Below are 13,850 nucleotides of genomic sequence, written 5' to 3' on the forward strand. Positions count from 1 at the left end.
TAAATTGGATGATTCCAATAAGTGGGTACTCACAACCGCACATATTACAGCACCTGTGACTTGCATGTCCGGCAATATCTGTTATAGTGTAAAAAAATAGTGTACTGAAAACAGCCGAAAGGCGCTTTGCTTATATTAATAAAGTTTAGCCAGTTCGGCCATTTATTTTTTTAATTGATACATGATTAGCTTGAAATGATTTTTGATCGATACTAACACCACATAATTAGCGGATATACATGTCCAAAAATATTTGATCGATACCTAATTAGCGGACATGCATGTCCAAAAATATTTGACCGACACTGCCACCACCTAATTAGCGGACATGCATGTCCAAAAATATTTGATCGATACTAACACCACATAATTAGTGGATGCATGTCCGGGATTCCTTGGTACTGCGCCAGGATTACTGCACCTCTGTCGTCTAATTTTCCCAGAATATAATTAGCCGATCATCTCATGACTTATAGAAACTCGCCTGCTCCTGGAACTCTCCTAGAACTATCAAGGAACTGGCAGGGAACTAGGGAGATCACATGTGATACAAATTTTAGTTTAGTGATCGGATCTAATTTAGCCAATATGAATGTGTTTTTCATCCTGAACAAGGACATAATCAAATAAAAAATGAATTTGGATTTACTAGCATATAGTCTCTCAAATCGGCTACAAATCAACTAATCGCTAATCAGTAAATCTGTATAAATTTGAATGGTGATATTATCTAGTATAAGTTGCTAAAGAATTGCAAGAATTCATTAAAAATACTATAAAACTCTGAAATTGCTATAAATCTCTAATTTACTAATAATTATGCCTGGTGACATGGTTAAAATCATTATAGATAGGGTTTATAATAAAATTGTACCTAAGCCTATCAATCTCCACCCTGAATATGATATGGAACATGTTTTTAACTGTCGACCTCAAACTGATAACTATTGGTATGAAAAAGTGGTTAAAATAGAAAAACAATATGATTATTTATCTATTATTAGACTCATGAAACTTCCCAGCAATGAACTAATCGTGTAAGAGGTTCTCTGCAAGAACTACTTTTTAAGCGAAAATATAGTTCATATCATGTGTACTGCCTTTTCACTTCATTTGGGCAATTAAAATCCAAAACATACTATGTTAATGGAGCATAGCGGACATGCTTTTATCACTTTGCCGATCATTTGTTGATCATATAATATATCATGTCACATTAATTTTGAAGCTATGGTTAAAGCCATAAAATTCTTAGCCAAACTATACTAATGTCTTTTTAGTAGTATAATTTATGAAAAATAAAAAAAATTATATTGTTAAAGTTAACCTTAAACCAAAATTTTAATAATTTGATATTTGCCTTTATTTGCCGATCATCTGCTAATTTGACTTTGGAGCTTCGGGTGAAGCCACAGATTTACGGGCGAAACTTGAAATTTTCAAAATATATTATTTAGGTATTCAAGAATCAATGGCCAAAATAATCATGTAGAATTTTAGGTAATCAAAAAGTTATCATTGAGCAAATGTTTATGAATATTATTAAAATACACATATAGACAAAATTTGTAAAACTTTATTAACTGTCTAAAGAATTTTTTTTGATAAATTTAATATGCAGTAAATTTAAATGAATGTTAAATTATCTGTAAAATTATTATTATGTAGGATTTTCAACTAAAGTAATTATAACGAAGTGATAAAATTGAATAAATAATCGACAAATGATCGACAAAATTGTGATAAAGTAAAGATGTCCGCTATGCTTGTTAATGGTGAGTTATATGAAGATCACTTCTGCTATCGTAGACTTAGTGTTTATAAGAGCCAAATGGCTATCTGTTTCAAATGCTGGAAATTGGTAAAGATTACTGAAGTAGAGTCTAGAAAGGAATATTATAGTGGTTGGGAAAGATGGGCCTATGAAGTTGAGTCCAAAGATCTGATGAAGAATCATTGGTATAATTTATATTCTAAAGTGATTATACAAAGTACTCCAAATTTCGAGCCAGCTTATATTCCACCTTCCGGGTAAGAAATGATTTTACCAACTTCTTATCAATTATCAAATTGTAGCAGTGATACAGGCAAATTATTTATATTGTCTCTATCAGTAGTTTAACTAACTGATTCTGACTATTTCTTTCAGCTGAAGATTAATATCATATATTATATATACTTTATTTTTTTGCATAATGAATGGTTATATAATCTGCATGCATGATCACCACAAGTCAAATAAAGGGCTATCAGATGATTTTCAATCACCTGATAGCCCTATGTTTTTCCATCAATTCTACTTTGAATAGAATCTGGTAGGTCTATATGAAATTTAACCGATTTTTGGCGTAAATTAGGGATAAATAATATGGCTATCAGATTAGAGAATATCGGGTAAGTTTAATGCCAAAATCAGGAGGAATCTAAGCATCCCGATATGACTATAATATTCTGATAAATCAGGTGTATATCATTTGAATATCAGTTGTAAATCGTATATTGATAAAATCACGAAAATTTAATTTAAATAAATATAGTATTTTATTTTACAATTAAATATTACATAATAAATAAATTGCTACATTATATTCAACTTTTGTTATTACAAATACAAAGTAGTAAGTTTAAATCTTGCTTGATTCTGATTTATTTATTTCATTTATATTATAGAATCTACTTGAAAAAAAAATTAAAATAATTATTAATAAACTAATTATTATAAAATATTAACGAACAAATAAAAAACTTACTTGGTAAAATAAAAAAATATTTATTATTTGGACTGGTAGGAAGATAAAATAGCCCATTCTGGAGCATTACGAGGTGGCTTGGAATTATCTATGTACATTTGATTATCATACCATCATTTCCTTACTATTTTTAAGTTCTAAGTGGCTTCACTTACTTCATCAGCACATCGCAAGAGAATCCGCAACTAAAAAGTTCAATTATGTAAATAATTGAAAAAAATACAATGTAATAATTCAGCATATGTCTCATCCTTTGCGATCTCCACCTCTTATCATATACATGAAGAACGTGATTCGTATTTTCGTTTCTAGATGGACAAATCTTTATGTTTTTCTCTTCTTAAACTTATGTGAAAGGAAAAAATGATATCGTAAAGTGTTAGTATTTCAATGATAGTAGCAACTATTATATGCAGAAAACACAAACCTTCTTCTTCATCTATTTCTGAAACTTCGTCTGAATGGTAATTTGAATCATTAATGATTTTTCTTAAATCTTTGATCAAATTGCTAAATTCTAAATCCGTGAGCATTTGATCTTTGGTATTTATTATACGCTTCAATCCTCTTTGACATCTTTCCTTTTTCTTTGCAACAAAAATAATATAAATACATAAAATGTTAGTAAGATATAAGACATCTCAAATTTGCAGAATATCTATTTAACTTGATGATAATATTCAATAAAGAGCACCATCATCCTATTTCAAACCTAAAGTAAAGTTGTACTTACATCTTTCCTTCTACTGTTTATACCTGTTCTTTGTCTATTTGCTTTTTGTTTCTGAGGATTCAATAACAAAATGTAGGTGTCTCTTTGGTGACGATGATAATTCTGAAGAACTTTCTTCAATTCTGTGTCAGTGTAGTGAAATCTTTTACCAAACGCTCTCTTTATAGCCAGAATTACATTTTGAATCACATATATCTTGATGTCAGTATACCGATTCTTATAGTCTAACTGTAAAGAGGCATCCAAGCTTTTTAATATGTTGACAACATCATTCTATTATAGATAGAAGAGAAGTAAGTTAAGTAAATTACTTAAAAACTATACAACTTGAGCGCAATAATACAAATACTGATCCAGAAAATTTTTTTGTAATCTTTATTCATAGGTTCTAAATTATTCCAAGCTTTTTTGATACTTGCTGAAGTATCAGGTGATGCAAAAGGTATTCTTGTTTGACTTCTATTCCTGTGAAGTTCTTCGATTTTGTCCATCAATTCCATCACAATTGAATGTAACTCTGTAATTTCTGATTTAAATAAAAATTAATGTTAATTATTTTCAAATTTTTTCATTATAAAATTCATTCATACACAATTTCTTTTTTATAATAAATTACCTTCTTGATTTTGAATTTCTCTACTTTCATTCCTTTTGTGCTTTTTCTCCCTTCCATAATCTCCACTCATGTCTCTTTCTTTTTCTCATTCCCTATTGTAGCGTTCTCCACTCACGTTTCTTTCTCTTTCTTGTTCCCTATTGTATGTCACCGGGTTACCCTTTCTCTTTCTCATTCCCTATTGTAGCGTTCTTCTAACGACAGATTGCGGAGTTCGACTTCTGCCTCTTTCATGTACCGACTTTTCTTTTTCATAAGTAAAGCGATTAGCAAAGTAGGATAATTATAATAAAGGTCATATACAAAAAAAGTATATTTTATTGTATTTTTAATGAAAAGGTCATATGCAAAAGCGGGTATTTTAAGTAAAAGTCACATGCAAAAATAGAATACTTCTGAATTAGATCATAGTAAAATAAGTATATAATTTTATGTAAAATTTTAAGGTCACATGTAATTTTTCTAATAAAGCGTATATTTTAAGGGGAATATAGTGGGGAATATAATATGCAGTAGTGTTACATCAAATTTAATATAAATAGCAAATTTTGCTTGAGATAATTTTATCATAATGATAACGTAATAAATTTATATTCAAAAAGTTCATTTTTTTATCACAATGTAATATAATTATTTAAATTTATTAAATTTATTTGCTTTTCATGTCAGATAAATTTACCAGAGATTCAATATGATTTACCATTAATTATTTTTAAAATGTTAAGACTTAAGACACGCGTTTTCGTGTTTTAATTTTTGTCTTTAATGTCATTATATATCAATACAAAATGAAATATTTTGAGAAACTTTTAAACATTAATACTTTCTACAATTCCACCTCCTAATATTCATTCTGTTCATGTTTCAAATATTAATATATCTGATATCTTTTCTATTACTTTTGATACTCCTTATGAGACTCTTCTACCGTTAGCCAAAATTGATAATACTGCTGAAAAGATCCTTTATTTGCAATATTCACATTTAACTTTCACAGCTGTCTTTTCTAATGGGGGTTGTTTATTAAACCTTAGCATTACAATTTAGACTATGATTTTAGAATTAATGAAATTTTCAGGAAATTGTGAAAATTTCACTGAAAATATGGGATTTTTAATCGTAGGAAAAAAAGAAATAATAATCTATAATTTTTTAATTCAGCTATAGATAAATTACAGTTGATTATTTTTACAGAGTCAATTGATGATAATGCTGTATAATTTTAATATAAAATAAAATTTTGACCTATTTTTTAGTAAAAAAATTATATTGATGTCATATGATAAAAAGGATATTTGTAGTACAAAATAAGGTCGTATGATAAAAATGTATATCAAAATGTCAAAATTTATGTATATTTCATTAGATTTTTAATTAGTACTGCGGATGTGACCTCTATTATAATTATCCAGGGTTCTATTCGAACTGTCTCAACAAGACGATTCCAACGAGCTATTGATTGGATTTTTACAATCACTGGATAGCGAGTTATTGCATAAAACGAATTTTGACTAATTAGAAAAGAACTAAAAAATGGAACTAAACTGAACTGTTCAGAGCTTTAAAATTTACATTTGGAATTTTATCAGGCTTTATTGCTCGAAATGTAATATTTTTATAATACGGCTTGGAGCTATTAGCAATGATTTAATAACAATCCCAGAGGTATAAATATTTCAGTTCTTTAAGGTGATGTCCAAATAAAATAAGATCATACTTTTTTTATATACCAATTCCCTTTCTTTTTTCCATTGAAAATTCGGTAAAGTTTATTGCCAAGCAAGAGATTAATGATCATATTTGTTTTTTCTGAATTGCTCTGATCACATACTAGTAATTTGAATATAATAAATTATAATTTTATATAATTAAAATTAAAATTAAAAATTATTATTATATAGTTTAGTCAATAACAAAACTGAAACTAGTTGGTGATGAATAAGGTTGCTTGTCTAAACCTCTTCAAAATCCTACGATTAGTTTCATCAAAATTTTACTATAGATTTATTATAGTTTCGGCAGAGTTTTGGCAGTTTCGGCATTTATAATAAGTTTTGGCAGTTTCGCCTTTCTCCAAAGTTTCACCAGTTTTTTAATATAACTTTAATATAGTTTCGGCAGAATTTCGCTTTTCGGCGAAACGCCATCTTGCCTAAACCCCTAGGTTTCGGCAAGCAACCTTAGTGATGAAACTGAAATTTTTGGCAAAAAAAGTTTAGGCAGGTATCACTAAGTATAAAATAGTTTAATTTTAGTTAAAGAAAAATAGTTTTTCAATAGTCTAATTGAAACAATAGAAATTAATCAGTAAATTTAAACTGAACGATAGTTATTAATCAGATATTAACCTAATTAATACCTAATTGAAGTGTAACCAATTTTTAACTATTAAATAAATCAGATAACTGATCAAAAAAAAGTTACTAATCAGATAAATACCTGATTGGTCAGTGTTTTACTTATGTTGTAATTTTGGCTGATACTATAAGTTCAGCTTGAATTAACAGTAGAATTGAAAAGACTGAAAAACTGCAGTTTGGTCTTAAAACTAGCAGTTCTGGGATTGAGTAAGACTGGTAGGACTGATGACATCTTTACTGATTGAGTATTTTTACCAAATACCATTACTAATCAAATAATTTGCTAACTTTTGACAGGATTTGCTTATTTATTTAATAAAGAATTAAAGCAGCGTTAGAAAATTAACCCTTTACTAATAGTTTTTACAGGACCCCAGAAAATGCTTAGTATATATGTAAGGTACTAAGGTCTTAAACGGCATAGAAAAATTTTATGATGTAAGAATTTTATAATGCTTAATTTTGAGAAAATTTTATACTATGTAAGATAATTAAATTGCATATTTTTGGTATTATTTTAAAATACTAAGAGTTTTTAGTTGCTTATTTTTCATATTTATAGAACTTTTTAAAATATTATATATTGAATTTATAATTAAATTTTATTTTATTTTCACTAACGGTAAGTGTTAATTTTGTATTATATTCCACAATTTTGTATAAATACACAAACAAAAATTTTTTTTTTGATGAAATTTCAGTTTTTTTTTTCAATGTTTTATTAATTATCTTTCAATAGTATCTTTTTAATTTTTATTAAACTCAGTGTATTATTTTTAATATAAAATTACTATATTATATATGTTTATTTTGTTTAAATAAAATTAAAATATAATTTCACTACTCACTATTTTGGTTATATCAAATTATATTGTATGCTTAAGTAAGGTTGTTCAGCAAGTTAAATCTACTTGTATTTTAATTTTCATAAGGCTAAATATGATATTTATATAGAAAAGCATATTTTTTATAATGATAATAACTTTTAAATTTTTCACTTTTTTGTTTACAACTTCAGAGCGTAATTACACCACTTCAGTCAAATGAAATCGACTTTCTAAATTAATTGATAGTTGTTCAGCAAGATCGAAACTACTTATATATTAATTTTCATGAGTGTGAGTATAATACTTATGGAGAAAAGTGCATTTTTCATAACAGTACTAACTTCTGAATTTTTTATTTCTCCGTTTATAACTTCAGAGCGTAATTATACCCCTTTGGTCAAATGAAATCGACTTTCTAAATTAATTGAAAATTGTTCAGCAAGGTCGAAACTATCTTTATATTAATTTTTATAGGTGTAAGTATAATACTTATGGAGAAATTTACATTTTTTGTAATAGTATTAATTTTGGATTTTTCTTTTACTGTTTATTAACTTTATTAATTGAATATTGTTAATCTACTTGTATATTATGTTTAGTTTAGCTTCACAACATATTTAAAATTGGATTTAATAAAATATATTAATTAATAAATATATGTTATAAATTATATGTGTTATAATAAAAATTTAATTAGGTTAGAAGATTGATTTATATAATTTTTAAGGTTAGATATCAACAATGCTTAGCGATTATAGTAAAAACCTATATCTTAGAGCTACTAATAAAAAAAATTTTTGGAACCTTACTTATATAAGTATTTTCCAGGGTCCTGTTTTTACCTTACTTTTTTCTTAAATTCTATTGGTTAATTAGCTAAAAAGGAAAATTTATAACAATGTAACATAAAATTTTCTTTTATAGTAGGATCTGCAAAGAATTTTATATATGATTTTTATCTTAAGTTTAAAGTTGATCTATCTTATAAATAAGTAGGGTCTTCTTTTGATTCAATGATCAGAAAAGGATGAAATATAACTTATTGGAATCATCTCTACAAGATGAATCTAATGGTAGTAAAATTGTATTTTTAAGGTTAATAGTTAATAGGAAATTAAATAAAATATAAATACAGTCAACTCTCTTTATAGTCACACATTTGGGACAGTCCATATTTGGTGATTATAAAGAGATGTGACTATATAAAAAATTTCTTATATTAGTATATCATAATTCCGGCCAAAAATTAACATAATTTTGGCCAAAATTATACTTAAAACTTTATTGTATCGTAACTCCTCCAATATTAATCGTAGAGAGATGATCTTACCGCCATTCGATTCGTCTTGATGAGACGGTTCTAATGGTATAAAATACATCGAAATCCAATCACTAGATTAATTTCCGAAATTAAAAAAATACTAATGGTTTTTGTGTAATAACTCTGCCAATATTGATCCTAGAGAGACGATCTTACTACCATTCGATTCGTCTTGATGCGACGAATCTAATGGTATAAAATACATCGAAATCCAATCACTAGATCAATTTCCGAAATTAAAAAATATTAAATAGTTTTTAAGTAGTAACTCCGTCAATATTGATCATAGAGAGATGAGCTTACCACCATTCGATTCGTCTTGATGAGGCGATTCCAACGAGCTATTAAACGTCTTTCTACAATCACTAGGTACCGAGATATTTAGCAAAATGTTAAATGGCGCAGTAAACGTAAATCAAGGAATATAATAATGCCGATGCTTAACATTTTGTTGAATAACTCATCAGCCAGTGATCGTAAAAGGATAAAACTGCCACCATTCGATTCGTCTCAGTGAGACGATTCTAACAAGCTATGGTACATCTTTGTACGATTATTAGATGCCAAGTTATTTAATATATTCTTTATATAACTGTGATTATAAACGGTTCTTTTTAATATAAGATTTTTGAGGATAGGTGTGATAGTGACTATAGATAGATTGTGACTATATAGGATAGATTTTAATAATAAAGTGTTTTGAACATTCAACTGGTGTGACTATATAGTAGAATGTGACTATAACGGGAGTGACTATAGAGGGAGTTGACTGTAATATATTTTTATTTTATATTTTACTTAATTTCTCATCAAGTATTACTAATTCTAGAAATGCGATTTTACTACCATTAGATTCATCTTGTTGAGACAATTCCAATGAGCTATATTTCATTCTTTTCTGATTACTGGGTCAAAAGTTAGTAAACTGTCTGATTGGTGACTGATTGGTAACTGATTGATGTCTGATTTTCCACTTTTTAACCTGTGTAAAACAGATTATTACATAAATTTTCTTTATTAAAAGTTGGATTAATACTAATTTTTATTTTAGTATAGAATAAATTTTACTTTTTTGAATTTTATATAATATATAATAATACATACCTATAATTTAGAATCACATATATAGTTACACAGAAATCTAGAATTACTATAATAAAAAAACTTTACATAAAATTATTTGTTTTTCATATTCTCATGAAAAAAAATTGCTAAATTCAGTTGATTTAGCTATTCAGAAAAAAATTTATTATACACTGATTTAACTTTCTGATAAATTACTTTATCATATTATAATTTAATCTAATTTGGCAGTGACTTTTTAATATAATTATATTTAAAAGGTCACTAGTAATTTCATTTTCTAATATATTTTTTTTTGATTTTTTAATAAAAATGAAATGCTTAAAACTTTATATATAAACTATAAAGTATTAAGTAATATTTGAGTTACTTAATTATTATTTTAAATAAAAAGTCCCAATTTTGAAGGTATTTGCTTTTTATTAACTGTTGAGTCATTATTTTTAAATTTTTTATTATTGAATACTTGTCTAATTTTTCATATTAAGTTAATTTTTTTAGGTTTTATTTAGTTTTTTAATATTAACAGGTTATCATTATATTATAATATAAGTTTATAATACACTAATTAGTAGACTTTTGTATTACATTTATTATATTAAAATACTTATTGCTTTCGATGTGTCACATTTTATATAACGTTTCACGTGATAATTTGAACATTGAGATCGACAGTATGATCGACGAAAAAAAACCCTTCAACAAAAAGCAACTTTATAAAATAAATTTTTACCTACAAGCGATACAAGTCAACGAAGTACTCCGCGAAATTATACCGCGGAACGATATTTTGAAACTATTTATAATTAATAATGATATTGACTCAAACTAAAATTATAACAGAAGTTCTATTAAATATATTTATACAAGTCCGTTTGGTACGCATTAAACATTCGTAACACGTTCATCAAGAAAAATAATGTTAAACCCGAATTTATTATCGCTAATTCACAACGCTTTTTCTTAAATGTGCACTTAAATACTTCCGAGTTGTGCAGATCACAGAAGCAGAACTTTAAAGATCCTGAATGGCGACTGTACAAAAGAGACGTAACGGACGACGAAACAACCAAGAAGAGACACCCAACAAATTGAAAAGAAAAAATTCTAAAATACTTGAACATGTTACTCAAGACGAAACTCCGGTGTCAAACGTTGTTGTTCCAATGGAAATTGAGGAAGAAATTAAACCAAAAAGCAATGGAATTTTGACTTCGCTGCCATCACCAAAACTACAAAAGGAGCAGACTTCAACTCCAACAGTAACATCAAGCAAAAAGTCAACTACACCTAGAAAACGAAAAGCCAAGTCGGAAGAGATAACTTCAGATATTAAAACGGAAACTATATCAACGGAAACTATATCAACAGATCAGCTTGTGATGAAAGAAGATGAACAATCCGTTACAGCAATTAAGAAGGAAAAACGAAAACGTAATAGAGTTTTACCTCCAAGGGGGAAAAAAGTTAATAATGACTCATTACAGTCACAAACACAATTGCAACCAACAACACAACCTCAAAATGAGATGACACAAGAACAACAAACACCACCTCCTCAACAACCTCAGCCAGAAAAATCAACGTCATCTATACAAATATCTCAAAAAACAAGGAGTCCTTCAACTCAGAAGCGAAAAGTTAAAGCTTTGGCAATCACAGGACCGGGAGTTAAAGAAAAATCCCTTGATAATGTCACCCCCGCAACCTCACTTGAAGAGGCTAGTACTCCTGTACTTGAACCTAAGGAAGTACTTAAAGAAGAACAAAAAGAAATTAATGAAGCTAGAAAATCACAAAAAAAAAGCGAGATTAGTAATCAAACAAAAAAGGAAAAGAATAATCAAAAGCAAAGAAACTATATCAAGTGGGGATGATGATTTGGAAGACGAATACATTCCAAATGATATCATAAAAGTAACAACAATTAATGAAACACCACGATCATCATTAACATCTCACACTAAACCATCGAAAAAACGAAATATTACGAATGGTATGGACAATAATAAAGATTTAAAAGCTCGTGTCACTAGACAGCGAAAATCAACAAATAAAGGGAAAACTAGGGGTCGAAAGAAATTAATTAGGTTAGAGGATGAAGAAACTGAAAGGAATATAAACAAAGTTTCTGATGCAGAGACTATTCAGAATGATATAGATGAAAAACGAGATCAAACATCAAGTCATGCCCCCGATAATAGGCAGGTAATAGAGAATAATGAACAGGATCGGGAACAAACTGAAGACGTTGATTTGCCATTTGGTGGTAGATTAACGGCAGATGAAGCAGATACATCAAGGACACGTCCAGATTACTATGACAAAGTGAGGTTTGAAAATGCTAAAAACAAGGCTGAAGCTGTATGTATTCCCTATATGTTGGACATTATTGTATATAGGTCTTATTTTTTCCCTTTTTATTTTTTAGGCTATGCAACCAAGACAAGAGACTACCTTTGATATAGAAGATCAGCCTCAAATATTCGCTGATGCCACTCCAAAAATCAGGTCAATCAGGTTTGGTGACTGGGAAATGGATACATGGTATGTAGCTCCCTATCCTGAGGAATACAGTTGGTATCCAACGCTTTATATTTGTGAATATTGTTTGAAATATATGAAGAGCAAATATATTGCAGACCGACACAAGGTTTGTTTTTAATCATTTCCTTGTTCATATTTTATCAATAATTTTGACTTGATTTGTGTTTAGATGAAATGTCCAATGAAACATCCTCCTGGTGATGAAATTTATCGAGATGGACTAATCTCGATATTTGAGGTCGATGGACGTAAAAATACTGTAAAAAGACGAATTAATTTTTGTTATTTTGCTACTATGATTTCATAGTATTTAAACTTAACTGTCATTATTAGATCTACTGTCAAAATTTATGTCTTTTGGCAAAAATGTTCTTGGATCACAAGACGCTTTATTATGATGTAGAGCCGTTCTTATTTTACGTAATGACCGAAATAAATGATACAGGATGTCATTTTGTTGGATACTTTTCAAAGGTTTGTAAATTATAGAATTCTAATAAATTAGATTGTTTCATATTAACCTATTTTATTGCAGGAAAAACGTTCCCCTTTAAATTACAACGTGTCATGTATCTTAACACTACCCATTCATCAGCGAAAGGGGTACGGAAATTTACTAATTGAATTTAGTAAGTATTATAGTTTTTAACTTTGGGGCGTATTTTTGCAAAGTTCTTACATAAGCTTCACTTTATAGGTTATCTTTTAACAAAGAGAGAGAGTAAGACAGGGTCACCAGAGAAGCCATTGTCTGATCTCGGCCTTCTTAGTTATCGTTATTATTGGCGCAACGTACTTTTTGAAGTACTCAATGATTCTCCAGAGGCTCTTAGTATCGAAGGTATAATATAGTTTTATATATTTAAAATCTCTTCAAATATAATATTATGTTAATTTTGTGCCTTATAATGCTAGAATTAAGTCGCGCAACTAGTATGACAGTCAATGATGTTGTAGCTACTCTTCAAATTAATAATATGTTGGTAAAAGATGAAGAAAATGGTACATATAGGATCGTTGTTGACAAAGACTTAATTAAGAATCACCTTGAGAAAGTGACAGCTAAAGGGTATCCAAGAATAAGAACAGAAAATCTTCGATGGACGCCATTTATTTTAACGAGAGCATTGCGAAGAGCACAAGATCTTGAAAACGAAAAGAACATAAGCAAGCAAGAGCAACAGAATTCAACTGATCGGACTAATAAAATAGTTGATGACGAAATGGATGTTGATTAACAAAAATATATATTAACTAAACACTGTTGTAATTAATACATTATAAATTTAATAAGGGTATATATAATATATTCATTTTAGTAATCATTTGTTTAATTTTAAATGGGTCAAAAAATTGTATATAAAGTTATTATTAAAAAAATCATAGTAATTATCTTATTTAGTGATATATAATATATTACAATTTCTTACTCCCAAGAAATTTAAATACTTAAATATTCAAGTGTACATAAAATTAAATTACAAGTAATTATCAGTTAGGAACTACAAAGTTTCTATCGGACCGATATAAGATAGGGGGTATATCGGAGTCACCCTTCATTTCTTAGCCACGATTGTTGATTGTCTCACAGGTATCATAAACTTCGGATTTGG

At 28.1% G+C, this 13,850-nt stretch overlaps 5 protein-coding genes across 5 annotated transcripts; 4 read left to right on the forward strand and 1 right to left on the reverse strand.

Moving 5' to 3' along the window:
* Positions 1-819: 819 nt before the first annotated feature.
* On the forward strand, positions 820-1,041 carry OCT59_007530 (uncharacterized protein; the record flags this gene model as incomplete). The annotated part of the gene is made up of 1 exon (XM_066149317.1): positions 820-1,041. The coding sequence occupies one exon, from the start codon at positions 820-822 to the stop codon at positions 1,039-1,041; it is 222 nt and encodes a 73-aa protein (XP_065998751.1).
* Positions 1,042-1,753: 712 nt separating this feature from the next.
* On the forward strand, positions 1,754-2,035 carry OCT59_007531 (uncharacterized protein; the record flags this gene model as incomplete). Its single annotated transcript, XM_025325564.2, has 1 exon — positions 1,754-2,035. One exon carries the CDS (start codon positions 1,754-1,756, stop codon positions 2,033-2,035), a length of 282 nt encoding a protein of 93 aa, XP_025180647.2.
* Positions 2,036-3,090: 1,055 nt separating this feature from the next.
* On the reverse strand, positions 3,091-4,169 carry OCT59_007532 (uncharacterized protein; the record flags this gene model as incomplete). Its single annotated transcript, XM_066149327.1, has 5 exons — positions 3,091-3,095; positions 3,178-3,337; positions 3,484-3,707; positions 3,833-4,009; positions 4,100-4,169. The coding sequence occupies 5 exons, from the start codon at positions 4,167-4,169 to the stop codon at positions 3,091-3,093; spliced, it is 636 nt and encodes a 211-aa protein (XP_065998752.1).
* Positions 4,170-10,407: 6,238 nt separating this feature from the next.
* Positions 10,408-11,567, forward strand: OCT59_007533 (uncharacterized protein; the record flags this gene model as incomplete). The annotated part of the gene is made up of 2 exons (XM_066149332.1): positions 10,408-10,568; positions 10,689-11,567. The coding sequence occupies exon 2, from the start codon at positions 10,719-10,721 to the stop codon at positions 11,565-11,567; it is 849 nt and encodes a 282-aa protein (XP_065998753.1). The 5' UTR covers positions 10,408-10,568; positions 10,689-10,718.
* A 121-nt stretch (positions 11,568-11,688) lies between these two features.
* Positions 11,689-13,647, forward strand: OCT59_007534 (uncharacterized protein; the record flags this gene model as incomplete). The annotated part of the gene is made up of 7 exons (XM_066149341.1): positions 11,689-12,054; positions 12,122-12,343; positions 12,407-12,496; positions 12,571-12,711; positions 12,773-12,866; positions 12,935-13,078; positions 13,153-13,647. The coding sequence occupies 7 exons, from the start codon at positions 11,689-11,691 to the stop codon at positions 13,473-13,475; spliced, it is 1,380 nt and encodes a 459-aa protein (XP_065998754.1). The 3' UTR covers positions 13,476-13,647.
* Positions 13,648-13,850: the final 203 nt, after the last annotated feature.

This window comes from Rhizophagus irregularis, chromosome 15 (assembly GCF_026210795.1).
Source record: "Rhizophagus irregularis chromosome 15, complete sequence".
NCBI lineage: Eukaryota > Fungi > Glomeromycota > Glomeromycetes > Glomerales > Glomeraceae > Rhizophagus > Rhizophagus irregularis.